Source organism: Marmota flaviventris, unplaced genomic scaffold (genome assembly GCF_047511675.1).
Source record: "Marmota flaviventris isolate mMarFla1 unplaced genomic scaffold, mMarFla1.hap1 Scaffold_1212, whole genome shotgun sequence".
In the NCBI taxonomy this organism is placed as follows: Eukaryota; Metazoa; Chordata; class Mammalia; order Rodentia; family Sciuridae; genus Marmota; species Marmota flaviventris.
Window position 1 is genome coordinate 29,381 of NW_027287827.1, and position 23,525 is coordinate 52,905.

At 49.5% G+C, this 23,525-nt stretch overlaps 2 protein-coding genes across 2 annotated transcripts; one reads left to right on the forward strand and one right to left on the reverse strand.

Moving 5' to 3' along the window:
* The first annotated feature begins 141 nt into the window (after nt 1–141).
* LOC139703743 (actin maturation protease-like) lies at nt 142–7,217 on the forward strand. The gene is made up of 6 exons (XM_071607187.1): nt 142–1,218; nt 2,691–2,759; nt 3,215–3,339; nt 3,633–3,762; nt 3,853–3,923; nt 4,747–7,217. Exons 1-6 carry the CDS (start codon nt 899–901, stop codon nt 5,082–5,084), a joined length of 1,053 nt encoding a protein of 350 aa, XP_071463288.1. The 5' UTR covers nt 142–898; the 3' UTR covers nt 5,085–7,217.
* Nucleotides 7,218–7,222: 5 nt separating this feature from the next.
* On the reverse strand, nt 7,223–23,504 carry LOC114097491 (inositol-trisphosphate 3-kinase C). Its single transcript, XM_027941447.2, has 7 exons — nt 22,391–23,504; nt 17,743–17,842; nt 16,182–16,395; nt 13,727–13,931; nt 11,073–11,174; nt 10,453–10,524; nt 7,223–8,705 (listed from the first exon to the last, which is right to left on the reverse strand). The coding sequence occupies exons 1-7, from the start codon at nt 23,495–23,497 to the stop codon at nt 8,502–8,504; spliced, it is 2,004 nt and encodes a 667-aa protein (XP_027797248.2). The 5' UTR covers nt 23,498–23,504; the 3' UTR covers nt 7,223–8,501.
* Nucleotides 23,505–23,525: the final 21 nt, after the last annotated feature.

Here is a 23,525-nt window from a genome sequence, read left to right on the forward strand (position 1 = left end):
CGCCCCTCTGCAAGGAGTCCGGCCTCAGTCGCGCCGGAGCCTACAGACCAATCAGCGAACGTCACGAGCTTTTTGCCAATCGGGACGCGGCTCGTGCCCTAGTCTCTTCCGGAGGCAGTCCTTTGAAAGTCCCACCTCTTCCCTACAGCCGCGTGTCTTCTGTCACGTGATCGCCAAAGGGGTGGGCACGCGCTGCGCGTTTTGCCCTACGACACAGGAAAATCTGTGTGCGGGGACGCCATTTCGCGTATAAGGAGACGAGTTTTGCTTCCCAGACGCCATTCCCTATCCCAGCGATATTGCGACTCCGTCGGGCCACCGAACTCAGCGTTCTCCTCAACTTACGGACTTTGCCCATTGTTGATTCCAGGACCTTCTCCGCACTAGACCATTTTCCCTACCCAGTGTCCGATTTGACCTCTTGACCTCTGGCTCAAAGGTCAGCTTCAAGCTTCTGAACTCGGGCTTGGGATGTGAAGGGGAGACAGAGTCTTAATTCCTCCATTCTCTAGCCCCAGGTTCTAGGTCTCACCATGCAGGCGCCCCATATCTCAAGATTGACCCAGGAATTCCCTAAATCCAGTCCCAGAGAATAAAATAATGCATGCACATTTTCCCTTAATAAGTCTCGAAATGCAGCCCAACCCACCTCAGTTCCATGCCATAAATCTGTTTCTGGATTTATGAACCCCACTCTGTTGACCCTGAGATACCTCAGGGTTTGAGTCAACCCTGGTTCTTCCTCCCATGGTTCCAGGTTTTAGCGCTGGTCTTTTCTGACCTGCTGCTCAGCTCCCAGACTCTAGAACTCAGTTCTAAAACCTTTCAAATCTAGGATCCTTTTGGAGGATCCTCCTTTCCCATTCTCCACCCCTCAGCCCATCTTATAGACCCCAAAATGACTTCTCCATGCTCGTCTTCCCTAGAACCCTCAATCCCACTTCGAAGATCTCCTGAACCTCAAGCCTCCATCGTCCCAACTCCTCCCCTACCCCCCAGTCCCTTGAACTTGGCCTTTCTACCCCAACCTTGTAGTCTCCAGTCCCATATTCCCCCACCACCCCCACTGCCTCCTCCACCTCCTGCCACTAGGGGTGCTCCCCCTCACGTCTACGGCCTGGAGAAGAGCCAGCTCCTGAAGGAGGCCTTGGAGAAGGCAGGCCCAGTCCCCACCGGCAGAGAAGATGTAAAGAGGCTCCTGAGGCTGCACAAGGACCGGTAGGGTCTTCCAGCCCCTCCCTATCCACCCAGGGTCTGACCAGACCACCTGTCCCCGGGTCCCTTCATCCATCTCCTCTCCAGTTTTCCCATTTGTCATGGTTCTAGTTCCCTGCCTAGGCCCTTCAGCAGTGGTGCGCCCCCCCACAGTGAAGAAAGCTGCTCTCAAAAGTGCCTACTCCAGAGGCAGAAATTTCCACAGCCTAGAATGATCAGGGCTGTGATGACAGAGCCTAAAGACACCGCCTGACCCAGGCTGAGAGATCACTGGGGGGCTTCTGGAGGGGGGGAACCCCAGCATAGCTGAGCAAGTCAGGTAGGAAGGATGTGATGAGAGTGTACTACTTGGGCAGAGGCCCAGAGTAAAATGAGGACATGTTCTTTTTCAGGTACTGCAAATGCTCCTTAACCAGACAGACACAGGGCAGAGATGGGCCTGGGAAGGTGGGCGAACCAGCTCACATGGGATATGGTGGGCCTTGTGAAGGGAGTTGGACTTTCCAGGACACTGGGGAGTCAAGGAGAGGCTTTGCCTCATGAGAAGAGTTCAGGGTCCCAGGGAGCATCCATGGACTCTGACAGTAGGGGAGGGAAGGGGGCTAGACATTTCCTAGGGACATGATTTAGAAAAGAGAAAAAAGAATTTGCCCAGATGCACAAAGGAACTCCTGAACTCTCCAGCCCTTACTACCCAAGCCACTGTGAGGCAAATTGAATGCAAAAACTGCTTGTCAGTGCATGTGCATGATTAGTATGTATCAGATATTATTGTGTTTTTAAGTATTAAGTTACTGTGACTCTCAGCAACCCCATAAGATAAGAACATCTCATTTCCACAATGAGAAAACTGAGGTTTATAGTGGTGAAGTCACTTAGCCACGGTGCAACGAGAAAGGCCCCTTTGAACTTTGGCAGGGGGTGTGGTGCTTCTAACCACCCTGCTGTGGTGTCATTCCCCTTTGCCAGGAGACATCCCATACTGGGAACCAGGGTGGGGCTGGTCAGGCCTGCAAAGATTGATTATCAAGGTGATCTCTTAGGCCTTAAGCTTGTTATTACCCAGTTTTATTCAAGGATGAATTTAGAGATTTTCATCTTGACTTTCACCTTGTTTAACAGACTTTTAGGAAAAAGAAAATATCACAGAATTTTGGTATAAGACACCTCTTTGAAACATTCCCTCAAATTTTTCTGACTCCTAGTTGCAAAGTTTATACATCTGCTCTTTGCCCTTCAACTCTAGGGAGAAAGCAGGGAGCAGGCAAAAGAACAATTCCCCCCAAACAGATGAGGAAACTGAGGCTCAGTGAAATTAAGTGCCTCATCGGGAGAGAAGGAAGTCAGTGACTGAGCCAGGATCAGCCCTCAGGCCTGTTCCTTGTGTTCCCTTTCCTGTCCACCTGCTGCCAGCTGGACCTCAAGGGGAACCCTCAGAGCTATTCCCTTGTGACCTTCATGTGGCTCTACTTCAGGTTCCGGAGTGACTTGCAGTGGATCCTCTTCTGTGGTGACCTGCCCTCCCTCATCCAAGAAGGCCCTCAGTAAGTGCCCCAGTGTGGGACCTGCCCTGGCTCTGCCCTCCCTGGGTTTCCTGAGGACTCACCTGGGAGTATGGAAGACTCCCAGCTTGGAGAGGAGAGGGAGAGGAGAACGTTGCCCTGCGGGGCCTGGGGCATGCTTAGTGAATAGTGGAACACACAAGCAAGCGAGTGAGCTCCAATTGAGGGAACAAATGAACCTGGTCCATTGGTCTAATTCTACTTTGGCCCCTATTCCCAATAAGCCTCCTTGACCTCTGTCCCCACCCTCTAGCCCTGGGCTCAGGCCTGGGCCATCCTCTGTCATAACAGGGAATCAGGTATCCTCGCCTGGCCTGGGAAGGGGAAAGAGAGCTCCCCCAGAGCAGCAAACCTGTTCCCCACTCCTGCTCCAGGGATAAAGGGAGCCCAGTAATGGCATGAAATAAGGGTTGAGGATCAAGACCTGTCTCTTCCAGATGTGGGTTGGTGGCCTTGTGGATGGCAGGCACTCTCCTATCACCCACCAGCGGCATCCCCCTGGAGAGACTGGTGCAGGTAGCCAAGGAGAGAGGCTACACTGCCCAGGGAGAGATGTTTTCTGGTGAGTTGGGTCGGGAAGGGTCCCAAGCCCCCAGCTTCATTGGCTTTCCCTAGGAAGGAACCAGGAAGTTGGTGGGTTGCTGTAGGCACGTGTGAGGGGGATCTCATTCCATTTCCTTGGCCTGTCTCTTTGCCTTCTGCCACCTCCTCTCTGTGACCATGAACTTGGGGCTGACCCCCTTTCTGGATTTGTGCCTCAGAGCTGATGGGCATGGTGAGGGATAGAAACATGGGTCTTGTTAACAGGGGGCCGGGCACGTGCTAAGCCATCTCTGTGTGTGCTCTCACCTACAGTGGCTGATATGGGCAGGCTGGCCCAGGAGACATTGAGCTGTCAAACCGAGCTGCTCTGTGGCGGCCTGGGTGGTCCCAACAGAGACCTTGTCCTGCAGCACCTTATCACTGGATATCCCCTGCTTATCCCGTATCCCAGGGTCTAGGAGTGAGCAGGGCAAGTATGGCAAGGGTGGGTCTCAGGACCGTCCCATGGTTTTGACCTTAACACCAGCACCAGCTACGATGAGGACTTCAACCACGAGCCGTGTCAGAAGAAGGGCCACAAGGCCCACTGGGCAGTGTGTGCAGGTGAGTGTCCCCTCCTTTGCCCCTGTGCCCCTCCCCCTGCATCTTCCCAGGCCCATTAACCCTCTCACATTCTCCCTCCTGGGCTGACACCTACACAGCCAGGCCATGCACTCACATCATGGACCAGTGCTGGGCCACCCTTCCCCACTGGGTTCTGAGCACAAGACCTGGCAGGCAGCAGGTGCCTCAGACAGCTGGCCATTGGGATTTCCACAAACAGGAACTCAGAGTGCAGACTCAAGTGTCAGGCATCCTGGGCTCTGGGCCCAGCCCAGCCACTTCTAGGCTTTGTGACTCTGGGCAAGTTTCTTCACCTCTCTGGGGCTCTGTTTCCCATCTGTAAATTGGTGACAGTAGAACCTACCTCATAAGGCAGCTTTATAGGAAGGCCACCTAAAACTCAAGAGTAGCACTTGGCACATTACATGGCTCAGTAAATGTCACCATTATTGTCATCATCATTCCATTTGCGTGAAAGACCAGATTTGTGCATGTCAGGATGCCAAGATCGAGGATGTGCTGGGCCTCTTCATGACTCTGTGGCCTTGAGACCTTCTCTCTCTAAACCTATCTTTCCCAGACAGCTGGAGATGATGGTGTTTCCTCTGTCAAGTGCTACCATGCCACCTGCCCTGAGCTTGTGGGAAGTGGGACTTAAAATGTCTGCAGCTTTGAAGCCAAGTGCCCCGGGTCTCAATCCAGCTCACCAGTGTGCCCACTGTTCTCCGTTCTCTGTTACATGGGGATTGAGGCAGCACATTCCTTGGAGGGTTGGAGGGAGAAGAAATCAGGGCATTGCCACTCATCTCTTCATATTTCCCAGGGGTACTGCTGGGTGTGCAGAGTGTGCCAAGCCTCGGCTACACTGAGGACCCTGAGCTGCCTGGCCTTTTCCATCCCGAGCCTGGCGTGCCCTGCCGGCCACCATCCATGCCAGAAGAAGGCTTCCCGGGAGCTGTCTTCCTTCTCTCCAAGCAGGGCAAGAGTTGGCACTACCAGCTGTGGGACTATGACCAAGTCCGGGATAGCAACCTGCAGCTGACAGACTTCTCACCCTCAAGGGCTACTGACGGACTGGTGTATGTGGTGCCCACTGGTGGGGTGCGGGCTGGCCTCTGTGGCCAGGCCCTGCTGCTCAGACCACGAGAGTCCAGCAACTAGCTGGGGTGTGGGTGCCTGACTGCCCCTTGGATCTGTCACCATTTAAAGAGTGCCCCAACTTCTCTTTCTGTGTGATACCTAAAGGTCTGGGCTGAATCTCTGAGAGCTTTCCACCTAGAGATCCTTCATCAGGGTCCCCCCACCCTTCCCATTCAAGCCTGGACATTGTCCCAAGTTCAAGCCCAAGCCTGTCTCTTCCAGATCAAATACCCATTGATTCCTATCTCCAGATCCTGTGTCCTGCACAGCCCACCTGAGTGTGCCATCCACCTCCTTCTCTCCAAGGACTACATTTTCTAAGCCACCATGACCTTGCTGGACATCTGCAGGAGCCTCCTTCCTGGACCCTTCTGCCCCGCTTCTGCTCACAGAACAGAAACTAAATGCTTCCCACTCAGCTCCCCTCTGCTTGTCCTAGGCTGTTCCTCATGCTCTGCCTACTGGCCTTACTGGTCTTTCAAGTCCCTAGAGTGTTAGGTACCACTTCCTCAGGGGAGAGTCCCAGGACCTAGGCTAGGTGCCTACCATGTCTTCTGGGTATTTCAAGTCCCATCTGAGAGCACGTAGGTCTGCCAACCCCCTTACCCGTGTTAATTCACAAGTTCTCCAGCCCTGTAAGGGAAGTACTTAGATTCCCTGTCTTAGTCCATTTTACACAAAATACTTGAAACCTTTGCAAAGAATAGGGTTTATTTGGCACTCTAGAGTGCTGGGAAGTCCAAGAGTGTGGCTGGCACCTGGTAAGAGCCTTCTTGCTCCTTTTTTTTTTTTTTTTTTTTTTTTTTTTGGTACCAAGGATCAAACCCAGGGGCATTTAACCACCAAGCCACATCCCAGCCTTTTTTGTTCTTTATTTTGAGACAAGGTCTCACTAAGTTGCTTAGGGTCTTGCTAAGTAGCTGGGGCTGGCTTTGAACTTACGATCCTTCTGCCTCAACCTTCCAGGTCTCTGGGATTACAGGCGTGCACTACCACAACAGGCTCCTTGCTCTTTCTTAACAAGGTGGAGGGCATCCTACAGCAAGACAGAGCAAGCTCAGCTCAGGTTTCTCTTCCTCTTAAAAAGCTGCTGCTGCTGCTCTCAGGGGGGCCTCAAGATCTCATCTAATTCCAATTATCTCTTAAAGGACCCACCTGCAGATGCCATTAACAGGAATTTGGGGATGAGGTTTCTCACACATGAACTTAGGAGGGATATATTCAAATCATAGCAAATCTTCCTTCCCAGTTTGACAAATACCCTGAGGCCTGAAGAAGTGGAGTCACTAACCCCAAAACTCACATGGCTGGCAAGTGGCAGAATCAAGATTCAAAACAGGTAGTGTCTAGCCACCAGTTAAGCTGCCTCAAAGCTCTCTGAACCTCATGGTGGTGCTGACCACAAACTGGTCTTTCCATCTATTGGTACAAACATACATGAGTGAGTGAGAGCTGTGATTTTGGGGGGCGGGGGGGCACTGCACCACTCATTTACCTCCCCAGCCCTTTTTTTTTTTTAAGTTGTAGTTGGACACGATACCTTTATTTTATTAATATTTTTTATGTGGTGCTGAGGATGGAACCCAGGACCTTGAACGTGCTAGGTGAGCACTCTACCTCTGAGCCACAATCCCAGCCCAATCCCCAACTCTTTTTATTTTTTGTTTTGAGACAGGGTCTTGCTGAGTTGCTAGACTGGCAATTCTGCCTCCGCCTCCTGAGTCACTGGGATTACGGGTGTGCACCACCTAGTGTTATGATTCTTAGGTTAATGAAAACCTATTATCTCCACTCTGAAAGGGAAGAACTGCAGTGTCCCTGCAGCACCCAGCAAAGTCACTTAGGGAAACTACAGTGCAGTGTTTCCAACCAGTGAATGGGATAAAGAAGAGGTGCATTCCCATCCCAGCCTGATATTTTGGTTGGCACTGTCCCTCTAGTGGCCTGTCCTGGGAGCCCCTGAGAGCAGAGCTGGGAGCTGTCTTTATCACCACTGTGTCCCCTGTATTGTCCAGCATAGAGCCAGGCATAAGAACAGCACTGAGTGGATGAACCAGCTGACCCAGAGCCTGCCTCTGTTCATTACCCCACCCAGCACTATGCTCAGAGTGTGTGGATTTGAGCCTACACTCCCAGATACAAAGAAGAATATCACAGCGTTTACTTTGTCCTGTTTATTGGGGTGTTGTCATGGGTGGGAGGCAGGGCGAAGCCATTTTGCCTCCTAACAGCTACCCCATCTAACAACTACCACGTGTATAAATAAGTATAAAGATGGTCAGTAGAAAAGGAGGACCAACCTCAGCCATGGAAGACATTAGGGCTCCAGCTTAGGAAGAGGTAGGTACCTGTCCTCCCCATGCCCATCCTCATGGGCCAGGAAACAAAAGTCACAGGTGCTGGGGCACTGGGACATGAGCTGTCTGCAATACCCCAGGGCTCTGGAGTCTTTGGTTTTGACCAAATTGCAAACCCAAGGTCATGCCAGAAGCTGCACCACTTGTGCTTCTGGGCCAACCTGGTGCTTCACTGGGTTGGGGGCTGGATTGGGTAAAGTCCCTGTGGAGCAAGGCAGCACTTATTCCCAAGGAGGAAACTCACTTCCTGTTGCTGCAGTCCACTAGAGGGAAGGAAACAGAAAAGCCCAGAGATAGGGGCAGGAGGAGGAGGAAGTCCTGAAGCTGGATCTGGTGCATCAAGGAACAAGGTTGTGCTGGTCACAGTGCTGGCACCCAGGCTGGATGTGGCTGTGGTTTGGGTCTGCAGCAGGTTGGCAGAATTCATTTGAGGAATAGGGAGGATCCCACAGAGTCCGTGGCAAGGCAGGATAGGTAAGCTGCCCCACCCAGCAGTATCAGCCCTAGGGCAGCATCAGCAGATGTCCCATGGTGTCACACCTTTGGCCTCTGTCACTTAGCACTTGGATGACTTCCAGATAGATATTGGGCCATCACTCCCTCAAATGGACAGGCAAATCCTGTACTTCATAAGTGATTTCCTGGCTCTCAAGGGCACCAAAGACGAACCTGACCAGGTCCAGGGCTCGGAGCCAGCTGGGAGCATGAGGAGGTTGACAAGGAGGCAGTTACAGGTCACTCACGTGTCCATGTGCACTGTCATGCCTGTACCCTTTGATGACTGATGTGAACTCAAGCAGTGTGGTTTAGCTGTGACCTCTGGCATCCCCTGGGAAGACACCTTGGCTAGTCAGGGGACCTGGTTCTGGTTCTGTTGACTCACTATGACCCTAACTGGTCACATTCCTCACATTGCAGGGAAGCCAGGTGCTGCCTGGTCTCCCAGGGCCCTTCAGACCTTCTACACTGGTCTTGCGCTACAATATAACCTCTCCCATCGCCAACCTCAGGCCGCCTCAGCATTTTGGGGCTCCTCCAGCCACACTGGCACCATCCAGTAAACCTGGCAGCCTTGGGTGGGTCAACTCTGGGTGAGCCCCTGAAGGAGATGGATCAAGTTGTCCAGGCCCCAGAGATAGCCGTCCTCCCGGTTGCCTTCAGTCCAGGGCAGCCTGTGGCTGAGCGTCCGGTGGTCAGGCAGAGCCACTGTCTTGCCAAAGTCTATCATCCAGACCTTGGCCAGGCCAGTGTGGTCGTGCACAAAGAGGAGGGAGCTGCCCACTACCTGCAGAGGAGAGAAGACAGTTAGCTGGAAGGAGCAGGCACTGCCCGGGGTCTGTTCCCGGCTAGCAGCAGAGCAGGGTGATGACAGTATGAAACCCGGAGCCAGGCTGTCAGAATTCAAATCTTGGCTCCACTCCTTACTGGCTGTGCACACTTAGGCAGTTTTTTTTTTTTTTTTTCTTTTGTTTTTTTTAAAGTTATATATGGACACAATATTTTATTTATTTTTATCTGGTGCTGAGGAGCGAACCCAGTGCCCCACACATGCAAGGCAAGCGCTCTGCCATTGAGCCACGATTCCAGCCCCTTGGGCAGGTATTTTAACCCTCTGTGGCTGCTTCCTCATACAAAATGAGAGTAATTGCATTTGTCTCAGAGACTGCTGTACATTCACACCTGTGTATACATATTTCACATTTATATGTCTATATGACCATACAGGGTATACTGCAATCTGAGGTAAATGAAGAAAAACTGGAAATCCCAATTTTGGCATGAAGTCCTACATCTTAAATTGTGGCAACTCTGTTTTTAAAATGTTAAATCACCAGGCAAAGGGAAACCAAACACAAGGACAGAAGAGATGGGGTGCCCACGGCTCCTCTTTGTGACTTCTGTGTAAACCCTAAAGGCAGTGACAAGAACAAGGGTGACATTTGATAAACAAACATGACAATGACAGCTGGCACATACTGATGGTTTACTATGGGCGGGGCTCCAGTGTATTAGCCCATTTAACGTGTGCAACATCTACGTGGCAGTGCTGCTGTTACTCATCCCATAGGTAGGGTCACTGAGGCCTCCAAGAATGGCTGCCCAGGCATAGGCGCCTTGGGAGCTGGGATCTAAACTGGAGTCAGCCTGACTCCCAGATCAGTGCTCCCTCAGCAGAGTCAGGGATGCTAGGAGAGGTGAGCAGGGTGGGAGGGGCAGACCGAAGTGCTGGAGAGAGGAAAGGATGCACATGGGTGACGCCACCACTTCACAGACTTCCCAGCACAGCCTCAGAGGATCCCTGTATCTCGAGAGAGAAGGGCTGGGAGCCAGGAGGAGGGCAAGAGCCACCACACAAGGAGGCATAAATAAACAACTATGGAAAACTATGACACCGGCTGGGGCTGGGGCTCCGTGGTAGAGCATGTGCCTAGTATGTGTAAGGCACTGAGTTTGATACTCAGCACTGCATATAAATAAATATATAAAAATAGAAGTACTGTGTCCATCCACAACTAAAAAATATATATATTTTTTATTGTAAATGGACACATTAACTTTATTTTATTTATTTATTTTTATGTGGTGCTGAGGATTGAACCCAGTGCCTCACACATGCAAGGCATGCACTCTGCCACTGAGCCACAATCCCAACCTAAAAAATATATATTTAAAAAAAAAAAAAAAAAAGAAAACTGTGACATCAACTGATGGTAAGAACAAGGAGTTACATGCCTTTGTATGTCCCAAACCTGTGGCACTCTCACACCTTCACAGCCCTGGGAGGAAAGTACTAGTGTTCCTGCCCATCTTGAAGAGGAGGAAACTGAAGCCTAAGAGTGTCAGTCAGTGGCCAGGGTCACACAGCAGAGACAGCCTTCATCTCCAGGCCACCTGACAAGTCCATGCTCCTCACTGTCCCACCTCCTGAAATCCCCTTTCCTGGGTCCCAACGTGGGGGCTTCCCTTTTATAACTTTGTCCTTCATGCCTGGACCCCAGTACCCCCAAGCCTATGTCAGCCAGGGCTCGCACCTCATGGGTCTTGAAGAAGGGAGAGTTCTCCAGAGCTTCGCGAAGTTCTTCTAGGCGTGTCACGTACTTTTTCTGAGTGTGAAAGGAAGAGTGCCTTGGTTAGCACAGAAACTCTATGAGCCCTTTGTGAGCCACCTTGAAATCTGACCTCGTCCTGTACCCTCAAAGGAATGGACACACTCTAGCCAGCAGGCAATACAGAGTGACATGGGGAAATGGGGGTGGGGGCAGGGGAGCCAGGGATGGAATGCGTTAAGGTGGCACAGACAAGAGCGAGGCAGATGACATGAATACCCATGAATTCCAAGAGGTAGAGTCGTGTTTTCCCCTTCCCTTGGAGCAAGGCTTGATTCTATGATATGACCAGCTTTGGCCAATGCAACATGGCCATTCTGACACCAGGCATCAAGAGGCCTTGTACTTTTCTCATTGTCTTAGCTCCCTGCTTCCAAGGAGAGGCAGCCACAGATGCCAAGTCCACAGCTAAAACAGAGGCCAGGCCACTGGACAAGCTGGCCTCAACCAAGCTACTGGATCACCGCAGACTCTGATCAAAGCTTGCCAGGGTCACCAAACCCAGCCAAAGCCAATATACTTTGACACATGGGCATCCCACTCACCAGGATTCCATGGTCCCTGTCCACAAAGTCCTCCAGCACCTTTGTCACCTGCTCCACTGCCTGTGTCTTCTTGAAGTTGGTGTTGCAGGTGCCATCAGCTTTCTGCAGGACAAGGGGTAAAGGGGCACTGTCAGGCTGTTTTCCTGCCCACCCCAGACACAAAGCGACCTCAGGCACCTCCCTGGCTACCAGCCTGCCTCCACGCTTGCCTGATGTTTGGGAAAAAACAGCCAGTGCAGCCCAGCCCCATGTCACTCTCCCAAGCAATCTGTCTTTCCAAGTCTAACCTTGAACCTCCTGGTTGAGCCAGTCTGACAAAGAGCTTTTAAGAGGAAGGGATCCAGGGTCATGAACCTGCCACTGCCTAGCTGGGTGGTCTTAAGCAAGTTAGTTCACCTGCGTCAGCACTGGACTCCTCATCTAGAAAATGGGAATTGTGTTGCAATCTACTTCCTAAAGCTGATGTAAGAATTAGAGGGGACTGGATGTGAGCACACAGCATGCAATGAATGAGGCAATTGTTACTTTTCATATTTGAGAGGGTCACAGAGAAGACACACTGGGGCACATTCTACCACACAGCCAGGTGCTACGTGGGCACTGCTACTTGAAGGTGAGAGGACAGACAAAGATGAGGGAGACAGTCAATGGTATCAAAACAAAGAAAGAATAATCAAGGTGAGCTGGGTGCGGTGGCGCACACCTGTAACCCAGCTCCTCAGGAGGCTAAGACAGGAAGATCAGAGGATGCCAGCCTCAATAACTTAGTTAGGCCCTGTCTCAAAAAAAATAAAAAATATGGCTGGGGATGTAGCTTAGTGGTAAAGCACCCCTGGGTTCAATTCCTGGTACCAGAAAAAGAAAGTGTAGCCAGGCACAGCAGCACACTCCTGTAATCCCAGGGACTTGAGAGGTTGAGGCAGGATTGCAAGTTTAAGGCCAGACTGGGCAACTTAGCAAGACCCTGTCTCAAAATAAATAAATAAATAAATAAAAAGGGCTGGGGATGTGGTTTAGTGTAGAGCACACCTCAGTTCAACCTGCAGAAAAAAGAAAAAAGAATAAGGAAGGAGTATAGGGAGCTAAGAGGAGCTAAAAAGGGGACCCTGATGTAGTGGGATGGAAATTAGTGAGGGTTTCTTTGAGGAAGTAGAAATTAAAAGAATACAGAAAAATGATGGAGAGTCAACCAGGGGACCAAGAGAGGGAACAGGGCTTGGATGTAGCTCAGTGGCAAAGCACTTTCCTCATACACGTGAAGCCCTGGGTTTAATCCCAGTTCCAAAAAAAGGAAAGACAAAAGAACAGAGGGAACAGCATTTCTGGCAGAAGGAACGGCATGTAGAGTCCCCATGGCAGGAAAAAGCAGGACCATTTCAAGGAAATGAAAGCGCTTCCCTGTGGCCTGAAGACAGATAGAGGAAGAGAGAGTTAAGAGATTCAGTGTAGACCCAGAGAACACTCTGGCCATGGCACTTCTGAGGTACTCAGAAGCCATGGAATGGTTTTGAACAGAAGGATGGTGAGGTCATATTTGTAACTTAGAAAGGCAGCTCAGGCCAGAGGATGCACAGCAACAGTAAAAGGAGTTTTGTCATCTCTAGCAAAATTGTCAATGTGTCTAACCTTTGACCCAATAGTCCTACTTCCAGAAACCTAGTCTGTAGCTAAATCTACATATCTGCAAAATGTCTTATGTACAAAGTGATTCATCAAGGCATCATAACGACAAAACATGGAAACAATCTGGTGTCCACTTATGGAAACCATGGCACATCCACAAAGAGAGAATTACCCAGCTGTAAAAAGGGAAGGAGCAGGGAAGGGGAGACTCTCTATGGGATGATACAGAAAACTCCCCAGGATTTTTTTTTTTCTTAATATTGTATCTATTTATTTATTTATTTAATGTGGTGCTGAGGATCAAACCCAGTGCCTCATACATGTGAGGCAGGTGCTGTACCACTGAGCCCCAGCCCAGCCCCGACTTCCCAGGATATTATTACTGTTAAGGGGGAAAAAGCAGAGTGCTAATCAGTGTGTGGACAGAGGAAAATTTAGGATAAACAATTTATGTGAATTTTCAGGAAAAACTACAGAAACTGACAAAGTGGTTCTGCGTAAGCAGGCGGGAAAGTCGACAGACAGGAGAAGCACAACAAAGAGCTGGAAGAGAAGGTTCTCCCTGTAGGCTCTTCTGAACTATGTGAACAGCTATTCAAACGATTAATTTTAAAAAGCAAAAATAGGCATGCATGAGGAAAAAGGAAAAACCTTCATAGCAGAGGAGAAAGGATCCCTCTCGCGATTGTGTTGGACAACAGATCACGGCTGGCCAGACTAGGGCCAGGAGCCCAGCAAGGCTAGGGCAGAAGAAAACAGGTCTAGACTTGAACATGGCCATGGGAAGGGAGAGAAGACGGCGTCTAAGACGCTCAAGGAGGCAGATACACAAAACGGGCTCTGATGGATGCAGGGACCAAGGAGAAGTGGGGCCTTGTCCAGGGCCGATCTTTCCATCCTCTGAAGTTCCCTGTTCTCTCTCCAGATCTGCTTCTTTCCTGAGTCCCCTGACACCCATTTTCCCTAAGAATCCACCCCCAGATCTCGTTCTAGGCCTGCTAGTGACAGGCCAGCCATCTCTTGGCCCTCACCTTGATGCCTTCGATTCGGAAGCCCAGGGTGGAAGTTGAGCTCATGGTTTCCCTCCACTGCATGTAGCGGGGCTTGGTGACCGCGCCCTGGGCATGCTCCTCAGGGGTGGGGGCCCCAGGGTCCACAGCCACCATCTTCTCATACATGTCCTTTCGGGGCCGGGGCCGTTCTCGCGCCTTCACCAACTCCTCTTCCAGGTAGGTCCTGAGCACAGAGAGAATGTGGCAAAGGAAATCATGAAGCACAGAGTGGGAGCTCACACTCCTGATATTAAGACAGACCAAACGAAAAAATGGACAGGACAGAACAGGTCCACAAACAGACACACGCACATATTCACCCAGTTTATGAAAGAAGCCACAGCAATTTAGTGGGAAAAGGGAAGTCCCTGTAATTAATGGTGCTGGGTCAACAGAATGTCCACATTCTAAAAATGATGAACCCCAGCTTCTGCCTCACACCACACAGACATTAACTCTAGATGGATTGCAGCTCTAAATGTGAAAGTTAAAAACAATAAAGCTTGCAGAAGAAGACAGGAGAATATCTTCATGAGGATCTCAAGTCACCTGTAATCCCAGCAAGTTAGAATGCTGAGGTGGGAGAATCACAAATTCAAGGCCAGCCTCAGAAATTCAGTGAGATCTCATCTCAGAATAAAGAGTAAAAAGGGGACTGGGGGACTGTGGCTGTGGCTCATCGGCAGAGTGCTTGCCTAGCATGCATGAGGCATTGGGTTCGATCCTCAGCACAACATAAAGAATAAACAAATAAAATAAAGGTATTCTGTCCATCTACAACTACAAAAAAAAAAAAAATTTAAAGTGGTGGTGGAGGGGCTGGGGTTGTGGCTCAGTGGTAGAGCGCTTGCCTAGCATGTGTGAGGCACTGGGTTTGATTCTCAGCACTGCATGTAAATAAATAAAATAAAGGTCCATTGACAACTAAAAAAGATTTTTAAAAAAGTAAAAAGGGGGGCTGGGGATGTGGCTCAAGCGGTAGCGCGCTCGCCTGGCATGCGTGCGGCTCGGGTTCAATCCTCAGCACCACATACAAACAAAGATGTTGTGTCCGCCAATAACTAAAAAATAAATATTAAAATTCTCTCTCTCTCTCTCAAAAAAAAATGTATATTAAAAAAAAAAAAAAAAGTAAAAAGGGTTAGGGATGTAGCTCAGTGGAAGAACACACCTGGTTCAATCCCCAGTCCTACCAAAAAAAAAATGTACTTCTATTTATCAAAAGTTTGATACCCCTTGATATTCAAATGGTTGGGACCAGAAGTTTTTCAGATTTCAAAGTTGTTTTTTTTTTTAATATTTGCATAGATATATGTTCATAAAATTGCAGATTTACAGAGCATTTCAGATTTCAGAGTTTTGTATTAGGAATGCTCAGCTGGTATCAGGAGAGTGAAGCAGGAGAGTTGGAGAATATATACACATATATTTTTGTGTGTATATATACAAAAAGAGACTATCCAGAATATATAAGGAATTATAAATCAAAAAGAAAAAAAGATGAATGGGAATCATGGTATATCTGTAATCCCAGCAACCTGGGAGACTGAGACAGGAGGATCGTAAGTTCAAGACCAGCCCCAGCAACTTAGTGAGGCCCTAAGCAACTTGGTGAGACCATGTCTCAAAAATAAAAACTAAGGCTGTGCATAGTGGAGCACACCTGTAATCCTAGCAGCTCAGGAGGCTGAGGCAGGAGGATCATGAGTTCAAAGCCACCTCAGCAAAAGTGAAGCTCTAAGCAACTCAGTGAGACCCTGTCTCTAAATCAAATATAAAATAGGGCTGCAATGTGGCTCAGTGGTCGAGTGCCCATGAGTTCAATCCCCAGTACCCCCCAAAAATAAATAAATAAATAAAACTAAAAAGGGCTGGGGATGTAGCTCAGTGGCAAAGTGTCCTGGGTTCAATCCCCAGTACCAAAAGAGAAAGGAAGAGAGAGAAATAGGCAAAAGATCTGATAGGTACTTCTCTCTCTCTTTTTTTTTTTTTTCTTATTTTTAAAAAAATGTTTTCCCTTTCCCAACTTTATTTTTGTTTATTTAATTTTTTTTATTTTTATGTTTTGGCAGTGCTGGGGATCAAACCCAGGGCCTTGAGCATCCTAGGCAAGCACTCTTCCACTGAGTTATACCCCTACCCGCTATTTGACAGGCACTTTTCAAAAGAAGATTTCCAATAGACAATCAACATATAAAAAGATGTTCAATTTCTTTAGTCATCAGAAAAATAGAAATTAAAACCAAAATGAATACCAGTACACACCCATCAAAAAGGTTTAAATTAGTAAGACAGAAGGCAATGCCAAGTCCTGGTACAAAGATGGAACAACTGGAACCATCACACACTCCTGGTATTGAAAACTGACTTGGCCCTGTTTTCAAAAATTCCCACCACATACTCTCTACTCCTGCCCCAGCAGTCCCAACCCCACCTGCTGCCCATTTTGCAGTCCATGATGGAGGGGCCCTCAAAGTCTGCCAGTAGATCTTCCATCTGGTTGAAGGCCTGGCCATCCCTCTGCACCATGCCATAGTAAGCTGGCACAAAAGGCCTCAGGGGGTCTCCCATCAGCTGTTCCAGGCTCTGCTGCTCACATTGACAGAAACGTTTCAGAATCCGACCATCCTCTCCTGCCTGGAAATTCCCTATGGGCAGCAGGACCAATGAGAGGGTCAGAAACTGGATCAGAAAGAAAATCCCTGCCCACCCCCACTCCCATCTCCCTGTATGCATCAGATCCAGGTCACACACAGGAGGGTGTGTGTGACCCTCCTGCAATGCGGTATCTCTTCCTCCCTGTGACTCTTTCAATCTTGGCCAGGAGTAGTCAGGGAAGGACCTATTTCTGCTCTCTGTTGCTTAAAGAGAGTCCTATACACAGCAGTGTGTCCTCATTTGTTTTGTAATTTGGGGTTGTGAGTTCATGATCTTCTGTGGGAATTTTGTGAGATCCGAGTTGAGAGCATGACTTTCTAGAGATCTACAGTTGCTTCTGCCTAGAGTTCCCAGATGCTAACAACCAGGGCCTACTTAAGTTAATTTATTTATTTATTCCCACATGTTTTTTATTGGTTTAAGTTAATTTATAAATCTGGTGTTTCCTGTATCATAGATAGCATAGGCTAGAATTCCAAATTTAAAAAAAAAATTCCAAATTTTATTGTGACAGTATGTTCAGATTATGTTTTCCAAAGAGGACCATGACAATATCTCCTGTTCTGCCTAAGATATTCTACTATCTGGCCCTTTATTAAAAGTGCTATGTGCTAGGCACTGAGTTTCTATGTGCTGCAAGAATTTGCTAGGTCCTGGGAGAAAACCATGCGGTTGCTGTTTACTGAGAGCCCACCATACTCTGACCATGGGGACAGGGCCAGGAATGATAATTTGCGTTTGTGAGAAGTCTGTATCCCCATCTCTCTATATATTTTGTTTTTGTTTTTGGTACTGGGCAGTGAACCCGGAGGCACTTAATCACTGAGCTATATTCCTAGCCCCTTCTATTTTTTATTTTGAGATGGGGTCTAACTAAGTTGCTTAGAGCCTTGCTAAGTTGCTGAGGCTGGACTCAAACTTGTGATTCTCCTGCCTCAGCCTCCAAGTTGCTGGGATTACATGCATGCACCACTGCACCTAGCATGTTTGGGTTTTAACTCTTCAGTTCACCTTGCAAGGGAGCCTCCATATTAACCAATAGGGAAATTGAGGCCCAATAAAAGAAAGTAACATGCCCAGGGTCACCTATGAATAAAGAACATAACTAAGATTTAAACCAGGCCCACCTATCCCAGAATTGAGGTTCCACCACCCACCAGAATAATAGGGAATCACTTCGCCCTGACATACAAATGTCCAGTCCCAGGCCCAAGGGTTTTTGGTAACAACCCCATGAGTTGGGTACTATCACCAAGCCCATTTTATAGGAAGAAAAACTACCTATAAAACTACCACGCACCTCTACCCAGCCCTGCCAGCCCCCAACCCACTCTCACCAGCATGTCCGGAAAGCTGGACCCAAGGGTAGTGTTTACGGAAGGAGACCACGAAGGGTGAATACTTCAGAACCGTCTTCAGCTTCTTCCATGGTTTGCTCTGTGTGGAGCAGAGCAAGGGTGGGGTCAGGGCAAAGCTAAGCAGAGGACAGGCTGCAAGAGATGAGCAGCCAAGGTGGACCTGGGGTCTTGCCAGGGCCTGGCGGCTTTCTGGAATCAGTGTTCCCAAGCTTGCTGGGGTGAACCCCAATCAATTCAGCAAGCGTGAGATCTCCAGAGGCCTCAACAAAGGTAGGGGAAACCCCTTGTCTCTGTCACCACTTTCTTTGTCCTTGTCTTATGAGTAAGGACAGGCTGGGTTTTGTCACTCTAACAACTGCCAAATCTCTTCCCTGCCCCAAAACATGGAAGCCTCATCTCTGCCCCCTAAATCAGATCAAATGATAGAGGTGGAGTGAACAGATTCGGATGACCACAGAGACAAAGAAACAGTGACAGATGACAAAGTGATGACAGAAACAGAGACTGCAGTCATGGGAGCTGTTCACGAGTAGCTCCAGTACTTCCCCTTCCAGAGATGTCCCTGCCCTCTTGAATTGAGGTTATTGACTTGCTTTGGCCAATAAATGGTGAGCAGAATTATCATTTTGGATGGAAAACTTCAGATGCAGTTCACGACTGTCTGTGTTCAGTCTCCTATTGAAGGGAAGAGGGGCAAAGAGTGGAAAGGAAAAGCTCCCTCAACCTGGACCCCTAAGTGAAGACAGCATGAGTCAGAGCCCCTCACCCACCATTGTGGCACTGCATTGTATGGACAAGAAAACTCTTCTTTTTCTAAGTTACTCAGATTGGGAACTATTTGTTACTGCAGCATCCTGATTTACCTGACTAACTCAGAGACAGGTACATCATGGCGAAAAGAGAAAGAAATATGGAAAGGCAAAAAGAAAAACACAGATACAAATGCCAGAGAAAGAAAAAGATGGCAGAGAAAGAAAGAGCAAGTGTGTGTGTGAGACAGAGGAAGCAATAGAAAACCAGAGAAGGTCTAGTGGTTTAGTTCAGTGGTACAGGCAGTGTGACATATGCACAGGGCCCTGGGTTTGATCCCCAGCACTTCAAAAAAGAAGCAAACAGAAAACAGGATTTAGTTGTATCACACTGCCTTAACCGAACACACTCTCTCTCTCTCTCTCTCTCTCTCTCTCTCTCTCTCTCTCTCTCTCTCTCCCTCTCTCTCACACACACACACACACACACCCCACAAACACTCTCTACCCCAGGTACATATCAGTCCTTAGCAAGTACTGGGAGAATGGGTTGCCTCCAGAGAAGGCAGCTATGTGGCTCATTCCCCTCCCATCTCAAGAGTCAATGGCATGTTCGCCCCACCCCTCCGAGCCCAGCTACCTAGCAGACATCTGACAGCAGGAGGGCAAACAGCAAGTCAGGGTGTAGGACCTTGGGATCCAGGAAGGCCTATTCCCTCTGCTGTGGAGGAGGTGATTAATCAAAGTTCCTGTTTACTAAGCACCTGGAACATTCCAGGCACAATAACAAAGACTCAGTGTGCCATACCCTATTTAATCCTAAAAACACAACCCCAGGAAGATCATTGTCTGTGTCACAGAGGAGGAAACAGACGCTCAGAGAGGTGAAACCAATTACCTAACATCACCCAGCACAGTGCTGGCGATCTGGCTCTGGTCTGATCTCACTCCTCTAGCTTATTCACTGCACTCCTGCTGGACAAGCTCATGAGGGCAGGGAGAAGGGCGCCATGGCCATGACTGTCCCCAGCACATGGCATGGCACACAGCAGGCACTCCAAAAACAAGTATCACTTGGAGGTTAGTTGAGACTGCTTTTGTGTTTTGTTTTATTACAAATAGATTAAGCATCTTCTCTCTTTTCTTCTTTCTTCTCCACACACACACACACACACTCTCTCTCTCTCTCTCTTTTTTTTTTTTTTTTTTTTTTTTGCAGTGCAGGGGATGGAACCAGTGCTCTACCAGAAGTGACATACCCAGCCAGCCCTCTTTCTTTTTCTCTTAGGTCCAAGGGCTAATCTGGGCTTTCTCAGAGGTTTCATGACATCTCAGCTCACATACCCTGCTCCAGGAAGCCCTCTGATGCTTCAGGTCTGGCCAGACATGCTCTCTGGGTACCCACACTCCCCTGGGCTTCCGCCATCCCAGCCCTGATCACTCTATCATCCAGAGATCAGTCTGTTTCCCCCACTGGCCTGGCCATGGGAGCCCCATGAAAGAAGTATCTTGGTCACTGCTGTGTCCCCTGCACAGGCAACAGAGGACTAGACATATAGCAGGATATCAGGGAAGAACTGCCATCAGATTAGGAAAACAGGATTATGGGAAGGAAGGAAGGATGCCTTTAAGGTCTGACGGGACTTCAAAATTGAGCGAGAAGGAAGCAAGAGCATTCTGGGCAGTGGGAACAGCTTGAGCAATGTGTGGAGGCAGGAAAGCAGCAGGGTGTTCAGGGGACACTGTGTGCTTAGGCTTAGTTACAGCAGAAGGGTCAGAAGGGGAAAGGGATGCGAACAGGGGAACAAGTCTGAGACAGGAGGCTCTGAATGCACGACTGAGCTACTGAAGGTTCTGGGGAGCCCCAGGGAGCCCCAGCAGGCACAGGCAGGGAAAGTATCTGGTCAGAGATGGGCCCCAGAGGCAGCTTCTGGAAAGATAAGGAAAACTGGACGTAGGGAGGTCTAGAAAGAAGGCATGTTAGGGACAGATCCACACACCACAGGGTTACAATGACAGGTTGGAAATTCAGCTAGAACCGAGTTAGACACCAGCTCTGATTTGACTTAGAAAACCCTAGGCAAATGATGTCATCTCTCTGGGCGTCAGTTTCTCCATCTGCAAAAGGGAGACAATAACAATCCCAATCTTCTAGTGCTGTTGTGAGGATTCAAAGAGGCAACACAAATAAAGCACTTAGATAGTGCCTGGTAGAGCTGGGTATGGTGGCGCACACCTGTAATCCCACCTACTCTGGAGGCTAAGGCAGGATCCCAAGTCTGAGGCCAACCTCGCAATTTAGCAAAGCCCTAAGCAACTTAGTGAGAACCTGTTTCAAAATATTTTTTAAAAAATTGAAAAGGGGAGCTGGGGAGTGTGGCTCGGTGGCTCAATCCCTGGTACCAAATTAAAAAATAATAAATAAATAAATAAAAATAATAGGGGCTGGGGATGTGGCTCAAGTGGTAGTGCGCTCGCCTGGCATGCCTGCAGCCCAGGTTCAATCCTCAGGACCATATACAAACAAAGATGTTGTGTCTGCCGAAAACTAAAAATTAAATATTAAAAATTCTCTCTCTCTCTCTTTCTCTCTCTCTTAAATAATAATAATAATAATAATAATAATAATAATAATAATAATAATAATAATAGTGGCTGGTACACAGAAAGGACTTGAATCTATACAGTATGTGATCTCCTTGGACAAATGACTTTCCCTCTCTGTGCCTCAGTTTCCTCATCTGGGGGACAATAGTATCAGTGACACAGAAGGTTGCTGTGAGGAGTAAATGATTTAACAGGACCAAAGAGCCTAGCAGGGGGTTGGGCTTGAGTGACAGCTAGCTACTGTCATTTTTGTTGATATTATTATTATCAGTCACCCACTTCCAGCTCAGCTGTGCATCAGCCAAGGAGATGAGAGGGCAAGTAGACAAGAGCAATGGCAGAAAGCCCGGCAGGGGGCTCAGCCCTTGCCCTTCGGCATAAGCACCAGCACGTCCAGGCAGGTCTGTTTTCTTACAGCTGTGGACACACACGTGTGTGAACACGTCCCTAGGAGAGGCATGTGGGGTGAGGGAGGCTCAGGGCAGACTCCAGTCAGTGGCCCCAGCTCAATGGGAGGACCCAGCAGGGAAGCTGACGAACCAGCGGGTAGACTGTGGACTGCATTCCCAGCCCCAGGTGAGGCTCCAGCTTCACATCTGTGCCTCCTCTGACCCTCCCTCCCTGAACCTGCCCAGCCAGCCCTTCTGATTCACCAGGGGAGAACCCCACCCAAGCTGGGGGTGAGGGTGGAGAATGTAAATAAGAGTCTGCAGGAGCTCCTTGGGGAGTTGCAGGGCAACAGGAGACCAGATGGGTCCCCAGCTGGGAACAAGGATTCCTGAGCATTTGGGGTTGGAACAGCCCTTGGAGAATCTGATGAAAGCTGGAAAGTTCAGTGCAGTCCCCAGGGTAGGGGAGGTTCATGACCCCTTAAGGGAGTCACAGAACCCAGGCTAAGACATTTGGGGAAGAAAGTGCACTCTCTCTATTCCAGTGTTCTTCAGATTTGGGAGGTCACAGACTCCCCTGGAGGATTCAACAGAAATCATAGAACCTTGCTGCAAAATTATGTGTGCACATATGACCATACAATTTCAGGAGTTGCTGAGCCCCATGAAGTCAGTCATTGTTGACCCCAGATCTAGAGACAAAGGAGGAAGGAGAAAGGAAAAAATACGGATATGGGGATGCCCAGAGTGGGTTAGTAACTTGGCATCAGAGGAAGATCAGTGGATAGAAGAGGTGCCTGGAGATGAAGTTGCTGACAGGTAGAGAATGTCCCAAGCAAAGACTGAGGGATGTGGCTCAGGAGCAAAATGGATCCCACTCACCCCAGACCTATCCTCAGGATCGCTGGTACCTCCGCCCCCAGCCACCAAGTCATCCTCAGATTCGTCGAAAGAAGAGGCAGAAGAGAAGCCACCACTGCCCCCCTCAATTCGGGAGGAGGGTCCCATTGGCTGAGCTTCAGGTTCAGGGGTTTCAGGGGTGATGATGAGGCGGGGCACAGGGCACAGGGAGCTACACTCCAAGTGAGGGTACAGGTGAGTCACCAACTCCCCAGGTTCTGGTTCCTCTAATGAGTCATGTTGGTTGGATTCCCCCAAAAGACATTCTGCTCCAGGTACTGTTTGGAGACCATCAGTGCAAGGCTGTGTCCAGGCTGATTCAGTATTCTGCTGTATCCGAGAGTCATGAGTCTGTGGCTCTGTCCAGGAGCCTTCGGTATCCTCTGGTGCTCTGAATTGTACATCAGTGTACAATTCTTTCCAAGAGCCATCAGCACTTGGTTCTATTGAGGGACAGGTTCCCTCTGAGTGAGTCCGGAGGTTGGACCTGCTCTTATGGGTCCAGAGGTTATCAGCCCAGGGCTTGACCCTCTCTGGCTGGGTCTGCCATCCAAGTATTTCTAGCTCTGTCCAGGGCTTATCAGCCTTTGGCTGTGTCCAGAGGCTGGCCCTCTCTGGCTGAGATTGGAGATCGGATCTGTGAGGATCAGTCCAAAAGCCATCTGTCTCCCTCCAGGGACCGGCGGTCTCCAGCCTTGACCAATGGCTCCTCCTTTCTGGATGTGTCCGGGAGCCCGACCGGTCTAGCTCCGTGTTTTGGCTGGGCCTTTCGGTCTCTGCTCCTAGGCCAGCTGCTTCAGGCTCAGCCTGTCCGTCTGTCCAAGATTTTGTCTGCGGGCCATCTGTCCCTAGTTCAGGCACAAGGCCCATCCTGTCGGGCTCGGGGTGCAGGCTGGACCCCTCAGTCCAGGCTCCGGGTCCGCCCCCCTCCGGCCGCCCCGCCGGGCCTCCAGCACCCGGCCCCGGTCGCTGTTGTCCTGGCTGCCGCCGCCGCCCCCCTCGCGGCGCCTCCAACCCCATGCGGGCCGCCGCGGGCAGCGCCCCGGCCTCCGCCTCGTTCAGGCTTCCCCTACACGGGCAGCGCCTCATGCCCGCTCCCTGGATTGGGGCTTCGGCG